The 23,421-nt window shown below is 37.0% G+C and overlaps 1 protein-coding gene across 2 annotated transcripts in view; it reads right to left on the bottom strand.

The window, feature by feature from the left end:
* Positions 1-17,621, bottom strand: part of epn1a (epsin 1a) — a 30,798-nt gene extending 13,177 nt beyond the window's left edge. For both annotated transcript variants that reach the window (XM_017470548.3, XM_017470557.3), the window contains exons 1-4: positions 17,598-17,621; positions 4,583-4,684; positions 4,164-4,322; positions 3,896-4,024 (exon numbers count right to left, since the gene is read on the bottom strand). In XM_017470548.3, the coding sequence (XP_017326037.1) occupies positions 3,896-4,024; positions 4,164-4,322; positions 4,583-4,684; positions 17,598-17,600 (393 nt within the window). In that variant the 5' untranslated portion in view covers positions 17,601-17,621. The remainder of the gene's footprint in view (positions 1-3,895; positions 4,025-4,163; positions 4,323-4,582; positions 4,685-17,597) is intronic.
* Between the last annotated feature and the right edge of the window lie 5,800 nt (positions 17,622-23,421).

Here is a 23,421-nt window from a genome sequence, read left to right as displayed (position 1 = left end):
AATGGGTAAAGCAGGCTAACATTAAGCTTTTGGATGGGTCTTCCCAAAATCCTGATCTCAACCGTACTGAAAATTTGTGGACTGTATTAAAAGTCAAGTTAGGGCCAGGAAACCAACAAATGTTATTGAACTTTACCAATTCTGCCAATAAGAGTGGTCAAATATCCAACCAGAATTCTGCCAGAAGCTGGTGGATAGCTACCAAAAGCGTCTACTTGAGGTGAAACCTGCTAAGGGACATTCAACTAAATAGTAGGTGTGCTGTATGTGTATTTTTGACCCTGCATGTATAATGTTGACCTTGTGTGGACTACAGAAAACCCCAAATAAATTCAAACTTGTGAACCAAATTCTTGTTTTTTTATTAAAGATATGTTATACAATCATTCTGCCTCAGAAAAAGAACAGTTCAAAGAAATTATTGAAAGCCCAATATTGCCATGACATTCATGTCCATGATGGGTGTATGTAAACTTCCGACCGCAACTGTACACCCTGTTACGTTGAATTGAAAATGGAAACCTAAGACACATATTCAGGCAATGCTTATTTTTGCTGTATGTACATCTTTACACCGAGAGTTGAGATGAATTCCTGAATCATAGTCAGTCTATCACAAAAACATGCTTAAAAATGCTGTTGAATAAAACAGAAAACACAAAGTAGTTACATTTACTTATTTAGCTGAGGCATTTCTCCAACAATAGAGACAACAATTGAAGGTTAAGTGTCTCGCCTAAGGACCCAAGCATGGCAGGCTGGCGATGCTGGGATTTGAACTCACAACCTTCTGACCTGTAGCTCAAAGCTTAATAGAGGTCAAAGTGTAACATTAGCAGACTGAAATTGGTCACACTAATTTGTACCTTATTTTACTTCTGTCATTGTTGCGCTGCAACTGAAATGGGTACAACTCCATTAAAATATACTGTAGTATAAGTTCCCCAAAGGCTATATTGCACTATCTGATAGAATTATGGCATCTGGTTAAGACTCATGTGCATCATAAAATATATCATTGCATTATTTTATATATGAATAATAAAAAATAACACTCTGTTCCTGATATACACAGCCAATTTAATTCATTTGTACTATCACCTGTATACATTGTAGACTACAAAAATATATTCATAATGTATGAACTGCAGGAACAAACATACTTAAAGTTACATGATGTACGATTTTGGAATGTTGCTGGTAGAAAAAATGTTATTGTGAACTACATACAGGTGAACATTTTCGAATGCAGGTTGTATTGTGTAGTTTCCCCACCTTGAACTGACAAAGAAATAAACACTCAATGAAAAGTCAGTGCTGTTTGCCAATTACCATGTTATCAGAAAAGATACAGAAACATAGGGGCGAAATAAAGAAGAAATAAAAACCCACACTAAAAGCGGAGGCAAAATCGCTTTTCTATCACCCAAATGCACGAAATAATGGTAGACACACCAAAACACGCAAAACTAGCCGACTTGTGTCAGTGTGCTTTCTGAAATAATTTAGAGGATAAAAAGATGCAGATCTCTCTGAATTACACACACACAATTACATCTGTGTATGCGCATCAGGATGAGTGAGAGATCTTTTTATTCAGTTGTGCTGAGAGACCTTGAGCAACTGGCTTTGTGGAGCATATGAGAATGGCAGACGGAAAGTTTTACAGGCCAGGTTATACGAAAAGAGTTGCTGAAGCATTACTGCTACAGAAGTACTGAAACTCAAATACAGTCCCCTCTGAAAGTACTGGAACTACAAGACCAATTCTGTTTTTACTATGAGTTGACAAAAAGTATATACACTGCACAGAAAAATATATTTGTAGAGTAGTGTATTTCATATCCAGTTAATGTTAATATATAAATAAAAAAAGTTAATATTATATATTACCAGTTTGATGTTCAATGATGCAGTAGAAATGCTTTTGTTTGTGGGTGAGTGAATGTGAGACTAACAGAAGGTTTTTTAGAATTCAGTCAATGTTAATATGAATTAATAACATTCGATAAGTTAAGAAATCTTACTTTAATCTTCAGAATTTAGTTCATGTGTTAATGTTAATTAGAGTAATGTGTTTTCTGTTTATGTTCAGTTACTGTGAAACAACTTGTTGAAATGGAGTGAATAAAGTTTTTATTTGCATTTCTTTCAGAATTGTGGAATTAATTATTATTAATTTAAAAGAAGGTATAAAAGGCAGAACTATCGGTATCTGCCGACATCACTCTGAAAAACCGGTTATCGGTATCGGCTGAGAAATTTAGTATCAGTGCATTTCTAATATTAAGATCAGACAGCTGTCTATGGGAGAAGAGCAAGCCAATTTGAAGCTGAGAAAAAATGGAAAAATCTATCAGAGCCATTGCACAAGCATTGGGCATATTTGGAATGTCGTGAAAAAGAAAGACATCAGACAAACGGACATGGAACAGGTCAGCTAAAGAAAACAGCAGCTGTTGAAAAAAAACATTGTGACATCTGTGAAGAAAAACCCAAAAACAGGAGTTTGTGATATGAACCAACAACTTCCACAGGGGATTGTGAAAGTATCACAATCCACCGTTCAAAGAAAACTTCAAGTGCAGAAATATAGAAGCCATACCACAAGATGCAAACCACTCATCAGCCTCTACCAAAGTGATGGAAAAACCAAGTGTTGAGAAAGAACCAATCTGCTCATGATCCAAAGCTCATCTGTGAAACATGGTGGAGGTAGTGTCATGGCTTGGGCTTGCATGGCTGCTTCTGGAACAGGCTCACTAATCTTTATGATGAGAGCTCATGATGGCAGCCACAGAATGAATTCAGAAGTCTACAAAAACAATACGTCTTCCCTATTTAGAGAGAAATGCTTCCAATATAATTGGGAGGAACTTTATCATGCAACAAGAAAATGATCCAAAAAGCACTGCCAAACATAGCAAAGGACTTAACCAAGTTGAAAAGTATAAGGTTTTAGACTGGCCAAGTCAATCATCAACCCAGTTGAGCATGCATTTCACCTCCTGAAGAGGAGACTGAAGAACCCCCCCCACCAAGGGATATGAAACCAAAAATTAAGTGTTATTTACTTTAAGAGTGATCTGTCTTTGTTCGGCTAAAAAATTGCTACAAAAGGTGCCATGTTCTAAGTTGTTTAACACATCTAGATGTAAAAATCAATAAACGAAAGATGAAATTCTGATCCATCGTCTCATTCATCTTTTGATCTCAAACCCAAATGTATTCAGTGTATAGCAAAAGAAAATGGCCTTGCTGTTCCGATTCTTTTGGAGAAGACTGTATACTGTTTGTCCTACTGCCCCGACTGTTGTAATTACAGAGCCCAAACACCTCAATAATCGACTGCCATGTTTCATAGTGTGGATCAAGTGCTATTCCTGCAATGCACTCCCTGCTTTTCACCAGCAATGCTACCACAAACCACAAATTGCTCAACTGAGGCTTGGTCAAGTTGATTTTAACAACCACAAGAATGAACTAAACCGTCTAATTCTGAAACGTTGATGATCTTCTCCACCTCCCTCCCCAATCCTACTCCATACTGTGCGGAGGTGTAATTACAGATGGTGCCATGGTTCCACTGACGTGTTCTACGCCATAAATGCATGCGATGCTGACTGAATTTACACAGGAAACCAATTACCTTAAAGCAGCCGCCTCTGACAACAGAAGCATGCTGACAGTTGACTTGGTTGGGTACTCAGATGGTGTTCAATTGCTTTCCAAATAAGAAATGTTGAAAGATAAGCCTTTTTTTGATTGAAATAAAGCGCTGTTCCACTACTACTGGCAGCAGTGCTTACCAAAATATACAAGAATGAAGGATATTTATGCTATGCATGTGTGACAGATCCCAGTGGGAATTCCACCAACTGTGCATGTTTGTTACCTGGTCTTTTCCATCTCGGTCTATGTACTGAAAGTCTTTGAGTGTCTGGACAGCGTAGATGTTTTCCCTGCATTGCTGCGCCACTCTTTCTGAACCCGTCTTAATCAGATACTCCATAAGAGTCATAGCCTGAAAAACATGGATGTCAGGTACACAGTAAGAGTGATGCAGTCAACTTAAAAAAATAAAAATAAAAATAAATAAATAAAAAATAAAAATAAGGTGACTCATTTTGTTATGGGATCAGTAGTTTACATGAGGTCCAGACCTTATACACATGCCTCCAGTTCTTCCCGTGGTCATTGAGCCTCTTCCACACCATGCTCATGATTTCGGAGAAGGCCACTACGTTATATGTCAGATCTGCAATCTCTGACATCAGAGAACTGGACGGACCCCAGGGGTCATTGGAAGTTGCTTCCCTGACCTGAAGGAGGATGAAATTGACAAATTTAAAAAAGAGACACGAAGTGATACGAAAAGCTCAAATCTTAAGATAAACTCAAATCTTTAAGAACAAGCTTGGGTTTATACAGAAGAAATTGGATGTTGTGGGTTTTAATTCCAAAAAATTTTAATTACCCAAACATCTACAGACCGATTTCAGAGGCAGAATGGTAATAATGAAAGTGGATGTTTATTGGGGAAATGACGTAGGGGGGATAAAAAAAGAAAGCAGCCTCTCACCTTAATCTCGGCTTCAGAGTAATTGTGAACAATATTCTTCACTTGTCGCCTTAGCGATGAAGTCGACATGGCAACAGGGTGGCTATCAGGTTCCGGTGAAAGCTGAGAGATTGGAAAACAAGGTCTAAAATATGAAAAACTTGTATACCAAGAAACATGAACAAAGACCATGAAAGCATGCAGTAACAAGAAATTACTAAAGTGATTAGAAAAAATTACTATACACAAAGACTGTTCATTCATGTTAAATCATTTTTAAAGTTAATTAAGAAAATCAATTTTACATCTGGCACCAGTAATTCAACTGCATCCAGTTTAACAGTACAACATAATACAGAGGATTATGCTAATCATCCAGAGATGTAACGACACAGCGCAACATGTTCGGGATGAGGCTTTCAATTTGATATGTCTACATATTGATTTATACATTCAACAGAGTGCATAACAATATGCATAAAGTACTGCTTATGTTGTGTGTAAATATTTCAATTTAATCGAGCCCGCACTTCCTCGTCCGAAAGAGCAGCTTCCCCTTTATCTCAAATTAGACGAGGTTAGAAAAGTTTAACAACACACTTCTCCTAGGATTTAAACATTAGTGCATTGACACCAGAGCCACACAAACGGCTGATTACAGAGGAGTTAAAACATTTCAGAAATAGTTTCAGTGAGAATTCATTTGGTTTACAATCGATCACGCAAGGTTTCTTCTAGGGCTGCACGATTATGGCTAAAATGATAATCCCGATTATTTTGCTCAACATTGAGATCTTGATTATTTATCACGATTATTTTAGGGAAAATATTTTCATTGCACTCTCTCATTTAAATAAACAGATCGCTGCTTTCACCTCCATGTTGTGCTACATTCCTACTAATGTACAAATCTTTGCATAAAATTAGACCGATCCTTAAAAGTACATAATCTTGTAGAGGCAAAATATAAATAAGATTGTACCCAAAATACAGGATAAGTAAAAAATAAAAATGCCATCAGCCAAATGAAAATGTACATCAAATATAACAATATGCAACCAAATGAAAACAATTCAGGCGAATGCAGAAAAGGTAATAATGTTTACAGGAGGAGAGACGCAGACAATCACCCAATGGAGCGGTACAGGGATGACGTCATTTTGAATTATTGCAAAAAACAAGCTCTGTGATCAACAAAAATTTACAACACTAACACGTTCTGTCCATCAAGATCATTTTCACAAATCAACACAACGTTTATGAAGTTTGAAGCCTAAATACAATCGCCAGAAATAAACATTTTACTGTACGCTATAAGCGAATCACACCATGGTCGCTCGACTTCAACGTCACCATCACAGAGCTTCCCACAACTTTCCCAAACTTTATTTAAAACATTTTACATAATACAGATATCTCTGTGGATGAATCTTCATCCACGTTTTTTGGGGGGAATTGTGAGAACCAGTTTCAGGGCTCTACAGTAACAATTTCTTTACAATTACAAAAATTTAGGAGCACAGTAAGAAATTTTGAAGCACGATTGAAGTTTAGGTTTTTATTTATTAATTTATTTTTAGAGATGGTAATGTTAATGTGCCACAATATAACACAAGTAGCACGAGAAAATTTGAGCTTGTCAATTATGACAGAATTTAGGAACATAGTGTGAACCATGACACATTAATTTACCTTCTGATAAACTAAATTTTATATTTTTAGTTCATTTTACAGACTGTATGCAAAAAACAACAACCATTAAACTGTTCCAGCTTGTAAACAAATACAATAAACATCAATGTTCATTGTTTGAAGTCTGCTCCTCTTAAATATATTTAAAGCTATACTATTAGACATTTTCCACTGTCATGGTTCTGGGCTGGAGTCAGTTCTCGAACCGCTCTGTGTATATTGTGTATATATCTGAATAATCTCATATAGGATGCGATTAGGTGAGTTCATTTACCTGCCAAGATGCAAAGCACTTTAGTTTAATGGTGTTCATTAGTGATGCTCTGATCGGGATTTTTTACAGCCGATTTCTTGTCATCTTGATCAACTGATACCAATCTTTTTTTTTGTTTAAGCTTTAATCAGGAGGTCTGTCAAACAGTTAAATGTAAGCTCTCTGCTCATGGTGACTGTTAATTGAATTAAAATAATGGCAGAGAAATACTGTTGGTTAATTGATAAATAAACAAGCATAAAATATTTATTTTTAAATATCTTAAACAATAGAGAGTCCTAATTAAAAGTAGACCAAAACAAAAATTATCCATATTAGAAAAAAGGCTAACAGTTTTCTAATGAAATAGAGAACTAAGCTTAATGTCAAATTGATATTAAATGCAACCCATAGTAATTAAACATTTTCATTTCTTATTTTATTTATATTTTATGAAGTTATTATAATATCTTTTTTGATATATTAAATGATTTATTTATAACTGAGCACATTTTCTGTCTTTAAATTTTAGTAGTTTTATTTATTTTTTTTTATCAGTTGTTCCTTTTAGATCGGTTTCCCCATTACAGTGTGGGGGGATTAAATCAGAACATGGAAACTGGAGTTGAAATTTCCAGTGATCTCTGGCAACCCTGAGTTTAAATTAAGTCAATGCTCTAGTAGAGTTGGTGTAGGAGCGACAGTGTACTGTATGTTTACAGACCGAACAGTTGCTACTCTTGATTATGATTGGTGAGGAATTATTTAATAAAGAAGTTTGAATTAAACCCACCTTGTAGCATTAGCATTATTATTAATTTACTCCACCCGACGCCGCTGTGTCTACACGAGCAGGTCACAGTTTGTGAGATTGGGAAGTTGAGAGAAGCAGATGATGGTCAGAGTTACTTGTCATCATAATGACTTCTCTGCAGTATTTACACACTTGTTTGATTGACGAGGTGATGAAAAGCAGTGTGAAAGTAACTGTTGCGCGGTGTAGATGCATTTTGGACTTAATGTAGTTTTTATTCCGATTGTATTATACAACTCCGAACAGATCAGATAATTATATAAATAAATATTTGTTCACTCACACAAAGCACTTTTCAGTCACAAATGCGAGTGAAATGGTCACACTGTAGAGCCCTGAGTTTATCTGCAAAGTTTTTTCCTGTTCGGCGCGATGAAGTTTAATGTCCCTGACAACCTCTGTAGTGTCATGATTTCCGAAGAGAAGCTAGCAGCTCGAGTGCTAAAATGCTAACTCTGTTTCTGGGTTTTGGCACTACAAAATGACGTCATCCCTGCGCCGCTCTATGCTGATTGGCTGTAAGTGTAGGAAGCGCTTGATTTGATCTGCAGCGGAGTTTTCTATGAGTTGAGGACGAACTTTAAACAGCAATATTGCAGTCGATCATGATCATTTAATCGTGGGCAGTCAAAATCGTAATTGCGATCGATATTCGATTAATTGTTCAGCCCTAGTTTCTCCCCCCAACCCAACCCCATTTTTCGAAACAAAATACTGTCTGACCTCTATTCCATTTACTATTTCTACATTTGCTTTCTTTGCTGTGTTAATAAGTACATTCTGATGAGGTTCATGTGACAGCGCCTCCTAGCTGGTACGCTCACGTTGTGTGCAAGTATTACACTGGAAGTTCACTGCTGCAGATAAGAGACTATTCTCAGCAACGCAGAACAGACGGTTCAAAAGCATGAGCTACAGTGAGCAATGTGACTTTCACAGCACAACTAGCTAAGAGCAGAATGTGAAATAAAGAAGCCCTGTGCCTGAGAGAAAGCGAAAGATTGGCCAGAGACCTAGTGTTTCTTAAGACACGTTTAATTTTTTTTCGTTACATGCAGCTTAGAGTCTGCAAGCACTAAACAAACACTATCAATTATTGGACTTTTATAATGTTTAATCAATGTTCAATCTCAACTATGTAACAATGTTCAAAAGCAATTGCAAACTGTTTTTGCACTTGCGTTTCCTATTCGTAGACACATTAATTGTGACATAATTCAAATGAAAATGCAAATCGTGTATTACCGTTTGCATTTCCGTTTACACGAACGTACAGCGTCTACCAAATTTCAAATGGGAACGCAAAGATCATTTGCAATTGCATTTCCCCTGCCTTGCACAGAGAAACATGCCAATCGGGGCTGTGGGTGGGAGTATACTATGGGACGTGTTTGATTCGGAAGTGACGTCACTCACAGTCGGCGATGAAGAAGGAAAACGTGCCGTACAGGCGACTGAGCCAGTGCTTTATTTAAAGAAAATAAAAGATAAAATCTGTTGCCATAAAACCGAAGATTTTGAAGAAACACTGCTCAGTGTTGTTTGTTGATTTACAAATTATAAAATGATTTTAAATGATTTCAGTGTGTGTATCAGTACTTTTTTGTACATTTTCACAATACCGTAATAATACTGATAAACGTGGTAGTTTTGGTCATGATAATCGTGATATGAAATTTTCATACCGTTACATCTCTTAATAGTACTTAATAGTATATATATATATATATATATATATATATATATATATATATATATATATATATATAGATAGATAGATAGATAGATAGATAGATAGATAGATAGATATGCACTAAAATCTTAATCTGCTGCCAGCACTATATTTAGAAAAAAATAATAACATTTTTAATTGATCACTAAGCTGCTGGACAAAATGACAATATTCACGATGATGATGACGACACTGGTGAAGTTAAAGTTTTGTTATGGTGACTGAAAAAGCACTGCTTCAGCAAAGACTCCTGCACTATCAGCAGCTTCAGACAGAAGACTTCGCCAAGTGTGGCAATGCAAATGTGATGTAAATGCACACTAGCGGATCTTTACCTATGCACGTCAGTCTCTCAGTCACTGTGTGCGTGTGTGTGTGTGGGGGCGTGTGTGTTTGGTTTCAGGGCCAGGTGCCAGAGCTCTTCAGCTTGTCCGCTGCACTAAACCTCCGCGTGGCCACATCAGGACCCAGAAGATCTGGGGAGAATTAAAAACTGCAGAGAAGCACAGAAAAGGAGGATTAGAGAATGAAAATTCAGTGTAACAGTAAGTAGGCAGGAAAGAAAACTATCTGCCTGTTGAATATTGCAGAGCCGCACTGCCCCGCTGCCCTGCTGATTGGCTATTTACCAATGATTTAAAGCTTGTTCTTCCCTCATAAGTCCATTGTGCTTGACTCAGTCTTATCATGGGGGAATTTCTATTCTCACTACATACCCTGTCCTGGAATTTGTGTACATGCTGCAGTACAGGATGTACAATAAGCCTTTCTGCTTTACATAAATATATCTGATAAAGATCATCAAAATGCACTCGACTCTCCGTAATCTCACTCAGACACTAGGTGCTTTTGAAAATTGGACAAATCTAGCGAAGAAAGGAAAACCAAATTGAATCACTACTTATTAATAGATTAAATTTTATAGTTTTAATGTATTACAAGGTTTTCCTTAAGCCGAATGAACATAAAGGCATTTCTTTTCATTCAATCTCAAACGTGAAAAAATTTATAGATTTTCCACTATAAGTACATTAAGTTTTGCCAACTTTCTTTCACAAATACGGATAATTTCTTTTCACAAATAAGGATGATAGTTGAAAACATGGAAAATTGTAAGAAAAATAATAATAAACAACGTAATAAAATTTACTTTGAATTATTTCAATCCCTCCAACCATGCCCTCTGAACCCAGACACAGCACTTAATCCTTCTAAAAACCCTTTATTATATTTGACAAGTAAGTGTTTGATTACCATAATAATCATCATCATCATCAATTATCACCACATGTTATCGATAATCTTAATTAAAAAGCGTTTCAATATAAATGAACTCAGCATGAGGGGGGAAAATAAATAAATCGTTACTGGAAGTGAATTAGTTTTCCACGCTCCTGTGTTCTTATCTGCTCTTATCTACGTTCGGGTTTCTGTCTTCTTATTGCTATACGTTGTACGTGGAACGAATGGCTTGGTTTCTTGTGTTTATTATAGTCAAAATCTTTCCTCAACAATGTTTACATTACTTATCTAGTTATATTTGCAAGAACTGAAAGAGAAATAACAGTAAGAAAGCAGTGAGGAGTGTGGAGAGGAGAATGTCAAATGAATAACTGCAAACAGTGAAAATGTATAGAAACAAATTTATCGCAATCAAACCGAGATATTGGTGAGCTTAGATACATTTGGCTAATTAGCATTTACAAGCTTTTCATTCATTTGTTTTCTCTCTCAACAATAACAGTTACCAGTTATCAACTGCCTAAATCATTGCATCTAATAAGTGCTAAAGAAATCCAGGATTTTACAATCGCAGAAATTAACGCAAAATCAAGCAAACTTGGTGGAATATTTGGAGGAGCTTGCAATTTTTCAACAATTACCGCACATCATCTGCACATTTGAGTACAGCTAAAAAGGTGTCATTTACCAACAAAAACCTCACTGCGAAAAACTGTGCAGAACAATTCTGTGCTTTTGCAGTTTTGCCAATTCAAGCGGTTTTCAGGAACATGGAGCACAAAAAACTCCACAAATTTCATCGTAAATTTTGAAAGAAGGAAAAAGGAAGGAAAAAAAAAAGGCGCCGCAAAAACTGAGCATTTCTGGCCGCGACAATCACAAAAAAACTCCATTTATCAGTACGTACAGAATTTCGTGAAGTTCAACATGGAACAAGGAAATAATACGTGTGCTTGTATAGGAAAATAATCAACAACAGAATAGTGGGATATCGAACAGGAGGGGTGTGACTACCCTGATTTTGCAACATGCTTTTATTCCACTTATACATCGTCAATTTGGCAATGATTGCAATTTTGTAGTAAATAAAGACAGACATGTAACCTTTCTCTGTTAAACATTTTAATGTCATGGAATGTCTGTGAAACATGTTCAATCCTCTTATAACTCGCATCATAACAGCTAAAAACAGTCCTTCCCTTATCAATGCCTCTTTTCTCTCTTGCGAAAAAAAAATAATACAAATAAAATGTAGCTCTCCACATTGCAGAGAAAACGTAACGCCCTCTGTCCTGAAGACTTTACAGCTTTATCTCTAACTGTCAGAAGATACACGCTTTCAAAATGTACAGTCTCTCTCTACCACTAATACGGATCAATAATTATGATGACATCACTCTGCAGCATCTTATCAGACTTTCTGTCCAATCAAATGCTCTCTAGAATCTAAAGTATCCCACCCCGAACATTATAAAAATCCATGGAACTAACTCTGAAGTATGGCTTAGACCAAGCAGTGAGGTGAGCTAAACGCTATTGGCTATTTATAAAGGGGGGAGAAGCCACTCGATATGTCCCGCCCTGACTTCCAGTTTCAGTGGAAATTACGTCAACACATCGAAGGCACTTCACGGGGACTTTAACTACTTCTGAAGCCTAATGTGTTGTTATATTGTTGGTTGGTTAATAACATTATAAAGTAAAAAAAAAAAAATGTTAAATTGAAATTACAATTGATATGAATTTCAAATATGAATATTTTAATGTGTTAAAGTTGTAAAATGTAAGTGAGTCATTACCACTTTCGTGAGAATTAGCTAGGTGATATTTATACCCAGTAAATTGATCTCATAAAATAACGCAGGCGCATTTCAGCTTCAATCTCACACAACGAGCCTCAATTATCGCTTGGATATGAACGGATTTATTCGTAAACTGTTTGTAGGTGCATTTACACAAGAGGTGCGATATTCATGACAATCCAGAAATAAAAAACCCACTCGTAATCTACGAGAGCTTCCGAGTTTGTCTAAACTTACGTATAAGGAGACTGACTAATGTAAACCTCGACTGATCGACGTCAAATTGTATAACTGGTGACGAGTTACTGCAGCTTTATATACACATTATACTGTCAAGTTCTAATCACTCAGACGTTTCAATTACACACACAGATTTAATAAACGTGTTGTGAAACTCATTTCTTATTAATGGCTTGAAAGAAAGCGATACAAAACAAATCCGTAACTTGAAAACAAATAAGATTAGCCGTTCAATTACGACAAAAGTAATGACAGGGTATAGAAGGAGGAAGAGTTCAGCCCTGTCCGTATGTACGCAAAACGCCTCAGGAACGCCGCTGAAAGCTATGTATCGAGTGTTAGAAAAGAGGAAACACACCAACACGGCTAAAAGTTCATTCATCCATCCATCTTCAGTAAGTGTTTTATCCTGCCCAGGGTCAAGATTGGCAAAACGTTTAAAAAAGAAAAACATCAAACACGCGGATTCACGTGGCCTGATGATGAGGTGGAACTACTTCTCTGCTTGAGTCTTATCCAAAACCTTGTAGTGTGCTTTGTAGCAGCAGAACAGTGGATTCAGGAGTAGCACAGCTTGCAGCACATTCTGCTGCTTCAGCACAAGGGTGTAATAATAAAAGAAAGTGAAATTAAATTGCAAACCAAATTACAGTCCATAATGTAACAACCTAGACGGTCATCACACAGTGAATATGCCCAGGTTGACGCTGTGACATCAGTGTTTTGAGAAGCAGATGTTTTTACCGTCCACACGAAAACAGTAAAAACACAAAGAAAACACAGTTGCCCAACCAGCCAGCGACCCACTGACCGCACCAAAACTGCTGCATTCTGGGGGTTTCTCCCTTCAGTCTCCTCTTCAGGAGGTGAAACGCTGCTCAATTGGGTTACGGTCTGGTGATTGAGTTGGCCAGTCTAAAACCTTCCACTTTTTCCTTTATTGAGTTGGCAGTATGCTTTGGATCATTGTCTTGCTCCATGATGAAGTTCCTCCCAATTAACTTGGATGTATTTCTCTGTAAATTGGCAGGCAAAATTTTCCTGTAAACTTCTGAATTAATTCCGCTGCTATCATCATGAGTTACATCATCAATAATGATTATTGATCCTTTTCCAGATGCAGCCACGCAAGCCCATGCCATTACACTACCTCCACCATGTTTCACAGTTGAGCTTGTATGTTTTGGATCATGAGCAGATTCTTTCTTTCTCCACACTTTGGCCTTTCCATCACTTTGGCAGAGGTTAATCTTGATTCCAGGACGTTTGTGGCTCGGCTCTGTATTTCTTTGCGAATTCCAATCTGGCCTTCTGATTCGTACTGCTGAGGAGTGGTTTGCATCTTGTGGTATCGCCTCTGGACTTATTTATGCACTTGAAGTCTTCTTTGAACAGTGGACTGTGATACCTTCACCCCTGCCCTGTGGAGGAAGTTGATGATGTCACTAACTGTTTTTGGGTTTTCCTTCACAGCTCTCACAATATTTCTGCTTGAGAGTTTCTCCCATAGACAGCTCTCTGGTTTTCATGTTGGTTCATCCTTTTCAACAACAAAAGCAATCTTTACAGGCAAAACTCAGGGCCCAAACCAAGAACAGACATTCAGACCAAGTAATTATTTAAACAGTCAATCTAACAGGGCACACATGGGCAGCAAGAAACACCAGTCAGTCACATTCCAATATTTTTGACCACTTAATTTGGTGAGTTCAAACACAGGGTTAACGTGTTTAACACATCTAGCTGTAAATATCAGGAAATGAAAGCTAAAATTCTGATTTACTGTCACAAATTGATCTTTTGATGTCAAACCCAAATGTCTTCAGTATACAGCAAATGAACTGGCCATGCTGTTCCAATACTTTTGGAGGGAACTGTAAATACAGCCCTATTGTGTTCCTTTATCAGAGGGATGTTTGTAATAAAATTTCACACGTCTCCTCGGTGATAAAACACTCACATCCGGTTAGCAATAAAAATTACCACAAGAGAACTGCGTTTCTAGCGGTCTGTACTTCATACAAATTCAGATCTCTGCGTTACATGATCACGCTCCATTTGCAACATGGCATCCAAGCGGTCGAAGAGGCACTGGAGAAGAGAAGAGACGCTGGTGCTTATTTCAGTTTGGGGCAAACTAAGGTTCCAGCAACAACGTGAAAACACAATAAAAAAAATTATCAAAGCATGCGTAAATCCATTTTTAGTTTCACGAACTGGGAAGTGACTCATATCTGACGGCGGGTCAATCATACAACTGCTACGAGACTAAATATGACAAGCAGCTGTTTATTATCTGCATAGAAAATCAGACAGCTTCCGCCACACACTCAATACCGAAAAACGGCTAGCACAACTTCCAGATATAGCATTGTTACAGCTCTCAACTGCATGAGTCAATAAGGTGACATGTTCTACTCTTGCAACCTGCACTGTAGCTACAGAAATAATCTCTAAACATATCAGTCATGAAAAATTATACTGACATACCAATGTGCATTGCTTGTTTTTTCCTCCTCCTACCCCCCCCCCCAAAAAAAAAAAAAAAACACAAAAACAGTACGTAATTCAGCCTGTAATTTTCTTAAACAAGGACAGACACAAATAAAAACAAGGCCGATCCAGATCCGGAATTACCCCACAAGCCCATGTAAATTTCATCCTGTTCAAATAGAGGTAACGTTTTCAAAAGTATCAATACACACGTGGACAGGGCTTAAGTGTATGCCTGTGATAGCCGACATGCTGAATCAGCTGAGCTGCATTATGGGAAGATTTCTCTCACGCCATGCTTAGGGTGCGCTCTTTCCCCGTTTAGTCGGAATTTTGTCGTTTTCAGCCCAGAGCTTTTTATATTTGTAGGTGTGAATAAATGCAAATCAGCTGTGCTGTCTAAATTTTGAGGGAATCTTTATTTTGGTATGACTTAGTAACATATTCCCAAAACTTCATTAAGAGACTCATAAAATCAATCTGTACAGGATTTTACAGAGAGTTTCTTTTTTTGTGATTTGCGCCGGCCAAAAATGTTGATTTATGCTGCGGCTTTTTTTTGGCAAATTTGCGATGCGAATTTTTTTTGTGAATCGGCGAATTTGCAATTGTGTGAAAATCAAACATCATTTTGTAGTGATGTCTGATGGTAAATAAGACCTTTCAGCTTTACTCCAGTTCGCCGCACGAGAATCGAAGATTGAATGACGTCTTGGCCCAAAATCTGCGTGAAACCTGCAGCAATTTCGAAAGATGGCGAGCGCCTCCCAATATTGCACCGTTTCCTTAACTTTACGTTAATTCCTGGGATCGAAAAATCCGGGGGGGGGGGACTGATAAAGGAAACCCAATGACTGTGTAAAGAAGAAGAGTCGTCCAGTATTAATCTCTCATTCAGAATAGCAGGAAACCAAGTGACCACCTAGATTCAGACTCAAGGTCAAGCTGTCACATTTGACGCCACCTTATTATTAACGTGTCCTTCATAAAACATCACATTACAATCTACAGAAACCGTATGTCTACATGTATACTACACCGTGCTCAATAGATATACCTATAGCTCTTTATTCCTATACTGTATGGACCCCAAGTGTCTTTAGTGTTTAAATGACAAAAAATTAATCATCCAAGGACTTTAGTGAGGTTTATAGAAAGAAAAGAAAAAAACACAACAGCAACTTAAACGTAACAAGGATCCCTGTCCTGTATGAAACGACTACAGGACTGATTATAAGGAGTGGCAGATGACACACTGTATAAATAATGATTGTATAACACTGAAACCCGATAACAGCTCCAAAGTCGAGCTGGCAAAAATCAGAGCAAAGTCCCAGAGACTTTAGTAAATTATCAGTGCACTGATAGAAAACTCTTTTCCCATCATTTCTGCTCAGGTCCGAACTGAAACTAACATCAAACTTGCGAATAAATCATCAAATCACAACAGGACACGAAGTTATCAAGCTAACAAGTGGACTCGAGAAGCAACAGTTGATTAGCAATGAGTTTTTTTTTTTTTTGTAGTAACCGGAGTCAATTTTTCTACGAAAAGTGAACGCTCGTTAAATAATTAATAGCACTAACAAATTCAATAATAATAATAATAATAATAATAATAATAATAATAATAATAATAATAATATTTGGTCATTTCGGTAAGAGTAACACACGCCTAACATGCTAACAAGAGCACCCAACATTAGCTAGCCATCTGATAACACACAACCTGTCAGAAGACCACACAGAAAATAAACTCGTGACAAAATGAATGAATAAATAAATATAAATATAAATATTAAGTAAGTAAATAAATAAATAAAGGATACGAATTCAGAGCTATCTCGTAAAATGACATTCAAACAGTGGCTGCTGGTGTCTTTTGACAGCCTGAAACCGCACAACACACCCTCCTGACTTTAGCTAGCTAGCCTCCCACCCAGATCTAACTAACCGAACCAACCAGCTAGCAGCAAAAGAAAATAAAGAATGTTAGCCAAATACAGAACAAAGTTACCTCACTTAAGGACAGCGAGAGGAAAAAATGAAATAACTTGCGAGTTTTAAAAAAAAAAAAAAGAAAAAAAAAGTAAAGTTAAAAAAAATAAAAAAGTTAGCCGTCACCTTTCATTCGGTCATGCATACCTCTCCACTCAGAGTTAGCGAGCTTAAGATAAAGTCATACTGGCACTGTCTTATCAGAGTGGCAGCGCGCTAATGTGTTAGCTTAGCACACCCTACTTACCGTTCAAATCTGGAGCCGTCGGGTTAAAGACATCGACACGTATCGAGAGGAGCGAAGAAATAAAATAATCCGTCACAACATTAATTGAAAACGAGCCATGTATGACCCCGGTGTTCCGGAGATATGCAGCGGTAAAAAAAAAAAAACGGGGGCTCGGTGCAGCGCTAACGAAACTTAGCAGTTCTTCGTGCAATCAGATTCAAGGGCGGAATCCCAAATAGCTCCTTGCTCCACTAGGCAATGTGCACTACACAGCGCACGAAGTAAACGGCTTCTACGCCCTATATAGTCCACTACAAGTCCATGACTGAGGTATTTGGGATTTCGCTTTGGTCGCTTTCTAAAACCGCATGCTATCTTAATAAATAGTATGCCAAAGATATTACGCCAGCTTTAGCAGCGTACTGTTTAGTAGGGCAGTATGCAGCTCATCGTATTTTTGTGATAGTGTCACTTGATAATAACTTTCTTTAATGTGTCTCGTCTGTCCAAGATTCATAATTTAAAGGTACTGTAACGTTACCATGCAAACGTTGACCCTGGTGTTGCTTGATACAAGGAGATGGCGGCACTTCCGCTTCCTGTCTGTGAAGCCCAGTAGAGCCGCACCCCCTAGCATAAGAATGCATGTAGATCGAAACATTCAGTGTTTCTATTATGGGATGTGAAATGTCTTAGGAAATTAAGACACGCAAGGAATTTAGGCAGTTTTTTTTTTTATGCTGTTTATCCTGTTTTTGTACCCATAGTACAGACAATACTTTTAAATACATATACATTAACTATTGGTTACTATGGGCAGTTTATATGTAGGCATGAAGGAACAACAAATAAATAACTGGAATAAAGTTGGCTTGACGTTGGACGTTAGATATTCGCGGATATGCGGAAATTAAGGGACAGTCTCTAAAGTTACATACGACATTGTTAAACACGGTCCTAACTTCAATATTATTTGAAGGGAATGATGAACAGTCAAACAAACAACTGTAAAGTGTTCATCTAGGTGCCAGCTATAATGCACATCTCTTAGATTTTTGATATTTAAGAAAACAAGCTATTAAATCATATGTAAATTAGATATGAATTTCGCTACCGAATCAGATCATACGCAAAATGGCCATAATTTAAAGCTCAATAGCATTTGAAGGGAATGATGTACAGTCATGAAGCCAACTGTAAAGTGTTCATCTAGGTGTCAGGTATGAACCACACCTTTTAGATTTCTGATATTTATTAAAATAAACTATTAAATCACATGTAAATATTGCCATGAATTTCATTGCAGAATGGGCCCATACACAAAATATACCATAATTTAAAGCTCAGTAGCATTTGATGGGAATGATGTACAGTCATGAAGTTAGAAACGTGTATAACAATGTTGTATGTAACTTTAGAGACGGTCCCTTAATTTCCGCATTTCTGAGAATATCGAACGTCCAATGTCAAGCCAGCTTTATTCCAGTAAATAAATATGCAAGGTAGCCTGTTAAATTAAGTTCTTACTGTACTTTAGCTTAGCTTTAGTTTAACTTATTTTGCCCAAATCTGATATCTGTTCTTCTGGGTTCTCTGGTTTCTTTCCATCTCCCCAAAACATGGTTGATTGGCTACTCTAAAGCGTCTAAAGTCCCCAGATGTGAAGGAGTGCATGCATGGTGCCCTGTGATGGACTGGTGTACCATCCACGGTGTATTCCCCCCTGCTGAAGAAGAAAAAACAACAATAGGAACCATCAGAAATTCTAATGGTTTCCACTACAAATACCATTATAATAGTATTATAATGTTAGCTGATGGTTTATATACAAGTCATCAGCTAACCATTAAAACCATTACCATTACTGGCCCTTAATGGTATCCACTAGACATAGCATGCCACCAGTAGAAGACAACAAATTATCAGTAAATATCCACAGGGACCATGACACATTCTATGAGGGTTTCTGTTTATTTATTCCTGGGATAGGCTCCAGATCCACTGTGTTCCTGACCAGAATATAGTGGTTATTCAAGATGAATGAATGAAATCTTGTATCTGGATCCTATCCCAAGAAGAACAGACTGCAGTCCTAAGCATCAGGGAAACGCGGCAATAAAAACATACCTTACATTCTTCTAAAACTAAGGGTAATAATGATTGTAGTCAAATTATAGCTCCAATTCCTTGGACTGTTCTGTTCTTTCTAATTCAACACATCTGATCCAACTCATCAGGTAAAGCTTATTATAAGGCCCTTCATAACTTGATCAAACAATTGAAACAAACTGCAGTTAGGGTAACCTAGGAGCAGAGCTGAGCTTCATGATCCATAATGAGCTTCATGAATTTGTTTATAAATAATTTATATAAAATATCAGAAATACTGTACACTAGTAATTGATCATCCCAGTTCTGTGGAACTTTCACATTACTGATTCAACATTTAATCACATTATAAAGCCACTTGTGGATATGGTGTTCTCAAAAACTGAAACTGAGAATCTGTGTTCTACATAAACCATTCAGGCTAGCAGGCTGTCTACTACTCATGTAATGAAAGGTTAAAGCCATCTAAAAATAACTCCTCATAAGTAAGCCTGACATGAAATGATACAATCTATTTCATTCACGCCTGTTAACTTCCAACAATCCTAGGGGCTGTAACTGTAACCTATTATTATGCAAGGTGTCTGAGTTATGAATATTTTACATAAACACCTTCTGTTATTTGCCTGTACCCATGCACCATATGCTCAAGTGTCATCTGCTGCTATAATACACATCATCCACTTAGAGGCAATGCCCTGCTTCATGTTAGGGACCTCTTCAAGAAACCAACACATGCTATATTATATTGAACACACATATACTGTATGTTATTTTGGTTATATGCACTCATTATAACAGTGTTCTATTATTTTAATGGTGCATATTCACCCAGCCAGAAAACATATGCATAGGGATGTAACCAAATATGAATATATTATATACCCAGGACTGGGATCCTGCAAGATGCGACTAAAAAGTAATGCGATACTTTCAGATCAGATTTGAAGTCTACAGGATGAAGAAATATTTCACTAACCTGAATGTGAATAATCCGTTTACAGCAATGCATACAGTGTTCAAACATTCATCCCGATTTGAAAGAAAAAAAGAAAAGAAATGAAAAAAAATGCAACTTTCACATTTGGCCACACCCTCTATAAGTTTAAATCCAGTTGCAGATATGAATATTTGGAGGACTGAACAGATACAGATACAGATAGTGGCATTGTGTTACACTCTTTATATGAATGATGGTTAAACTCCCATACAGCCCTCAGGTCAAATTGACCCATTTATCATTTTTAATAAAAGCAAAAATATAGAACAAGTCATTTTGTCCAACTGAAACTCTGTGGCTTTGGGTAATTTTCAAGTACAAGGGGGGAAAAAATTAGACACACATCCTACACCCCTCCTACACATCTACATCCCTTATATGGTCCTCGAGTCAATCTGATCTTCAAGTACTAAAGAGTACTTGAAAACAATCAGGTTTTCATAAATATGAAATTATAAAGAATTATAAGTTCTAAATTATAAGTTCATGTTATATAAGTTAATTTTGTGTTATTGGTACATATGGAGTATTATGAGTCTATCAAAGACTTTTCACCATTGTAAATTGCAGCTGATGGCAAAAAATAGGAAGCTTTGCCATGAGTGCATACAAAGGACAAAGGACACTAAAATGCATGTACCAATTGCAGCAAGTATATTTGCAATGCACACACTGTTCATCATGTTTTTGTTCATCATCTGCTGTATAAACCGGCGTGCACATTTGAATGGTGTTTGTTTTTCCAGTACTCAAGTTCATTATTATAGTTCATCTATAGTAGACATAAATGCAAACACATACTGTTTTAGTTCATGTTATTTCAAAAGGATGTGATTCACTGTTGTGTAAACAAAATTGAAATAAAAAATACTGAACAATGCACATTTGATTTGGTGTTTTCTATTTGTTCTTTATAGCTGACATTTGTTTTGTCATATACAATACTACTTTGAATATAATTAGAGAAAAAACGGGCTGTGGCTCAGGTGGTAGGGCGGGTTGTCCACTAATCGTAGAGTTGGTGGTTTGATTCCTGGCCCATGTGACTTCAAATGCCGAAGTGTCCTTGGGCAAGACACTGAACCCCAAGTTGCTCCTGATGGCAAGTTAGCGCCTTGCATGACAGCTCTACTACCATTGATGTGTGTGTGAATGGGTGAATGAGACACAGTGTAAAGCGCTTTGGATAAAAGCGCTATATAAATATGCCATTTACCAAACACAGTAGTTATCAATATTCATGAAAACCTGGTTTCATTTAGGTTTTAGAAGTAAAACATGATTAATGCTGCAGATGAGTTGAATCATTGCTTATACCACACAAAAACATCATTGTTAAATGGGCTCTAGCAGAGGTCGATTTCAAATATTAACCAGATTTGTCATCATTACTGTTCATAAGGAAGTTCGATAGCATGTTTCATGTTGGTGGTGTTTTAAACCCCCCCAGTTATGTCCTGAGTCAATCTGACCTGGTGAAGACCCCCTGTGGGAGCAAAACATGAGGGCTGCACAAGGTCAATTATTTAAAAGTATGCTTTTAATGTATTCTTTGTAATGAACAGTGCAATGTTCCTGAATTTTGGCTCAGAAATGTTTTCAAGCTGAGAAATTTTGCACATTTCTAGATATTACTGTGGTCTCTGGACAACAACTGGAAAACAATACAAGAAAAACCTTTAAAAAAAATGGAAACAATGTTGTTTCAGTAGTGAAAGTGTATTAAATGGCCAGAGTATGTGGAGTGATTTGAGAAAGGCTGGGGTTTGAAAAAACAAAACAAACAAACAAAAAAAAAAACAGAAGCAAAATCAATGTGTGGTGGAATTCCCATTGTGTGGCAAGACTGCGATTGTGATTGTGATTCAATATCAATATTCAATTGATATCAACGCCAATTCCTACCACAAATATTTATCACCATAAACAATAGTGTACTTTTCACTGTGTTTATTTAGCACTGCTTGGAATAGTTCACATATGGTATTTACACCCAAAATATTTCTATCAACATCATGTAACAATTGCTAATGACTCTTTACTTTATGATTTAGAGGATTAGTAAACACACCAATGCTGCCATGGCCACTTGATGAACAATACGCCAGCTGGAAGTAGCTGCATGGCCACGGTTGTGATAACAGGGACTGTTTGTCTTGTGTTACATACAGTTGGCCAAGTTTGTATCATGGGAAATCCATTTGAGAAGGTGAAGGCAAAGGGGTTGCGACAGGCAGTGTGAAAGCTGGCAGATGTGAGAGGAGGATTTGGTCCCAGGCCAGGAGATGGCTGTAATGAAACATTATGTGAAAGTATCAGCTGTTCATTTTGTCAATCAAACCAGTGGCAGAATGCCTGTGTTCAGCTGAGTCGATAGAGTTGATAGCCTTAGGTTGCAGTGGTAAGCCTAATGCCAAGAAAAACATTAGTATGCCTTACGTTCTTCTAAAACAGGGGGTAAATATGAAACCAGTGGAATGGAGACAGATGGAATGTAAATGCAGAATTTGATGACTTACATAACTTTATACTGTATATTGTTCTTTTCTTGGAGTTTGTCTTCACGGAACACTGAACTGAAAAATGCATGGAAAAATTACAAACATGTCATTGTCTAACATTTGTCATTGTGCTTAGCCCAAATACAAAATGGATTATATCATCTTGCATTTCCTTTATATTAATAAAGCACAATAATAAAGCAATGTTTGTTTACGATTCAAAACTTTAGGTCATGGTGTAAGTCTTTCTTTTTATCACAAATTTTTTTTTAGACACCAGAGTTTTGGTGTAAAAATTTGCTCCTTTTTTTCAATATTGGTGTACAAGGAACACAAATTAAGTCCTTGCACAGTGTATTCAAGTCAAAGTTGAAGTATTAACGTATTGTTAGCGTATTTAAAAAATATTAATATTATATGTATGTGTATATATATATATATATATATATATTAATGAAACTTGAAAACATCAAAATTTAGGTGATCGAATTTGAGTGTAACACTAACATGCTCTTACTGAAGCTTGAGAGCAGTAGCCCAAGTCTAATTAGACTTTCTCGGGGGAAACATCTTCTTATCTATTTCAGTCATGCTTAATCAGGAATGCTGTTGATTAGAACTCAAAGCTAAATCACTGTGAGGAATTCACTTACTAAGACTTAAAGGGCGAGACAGGAGAGAGTGAGAGGGTGACATGAAAACGGAGGGGAAAATTTGAGAGTGGATTAGGAGAGTAAGACAGCGAGTGTGTGAGA

The sequence above is a fragment of the Ictalurus punctatus genome, chromosome 1 (assembly GCF_001660625.3).
Source record: "Ictalurus punctatus breed USDA103 chromosome 1, Coco_2.0, whole genome shotgun sequence".
Taxonomy (NCBI): domain Eukaryota; kingdom Metazoa; phylum Chordata; class Actinopteri; order Siluriformes; family Ictaluridae; genus Ictalurus; species Ictalurus punctatus.
Note: the sequence above shows the minus strand (reverse complement) of the source record. Positions and strands in the feature narration are given on the sequence as shown.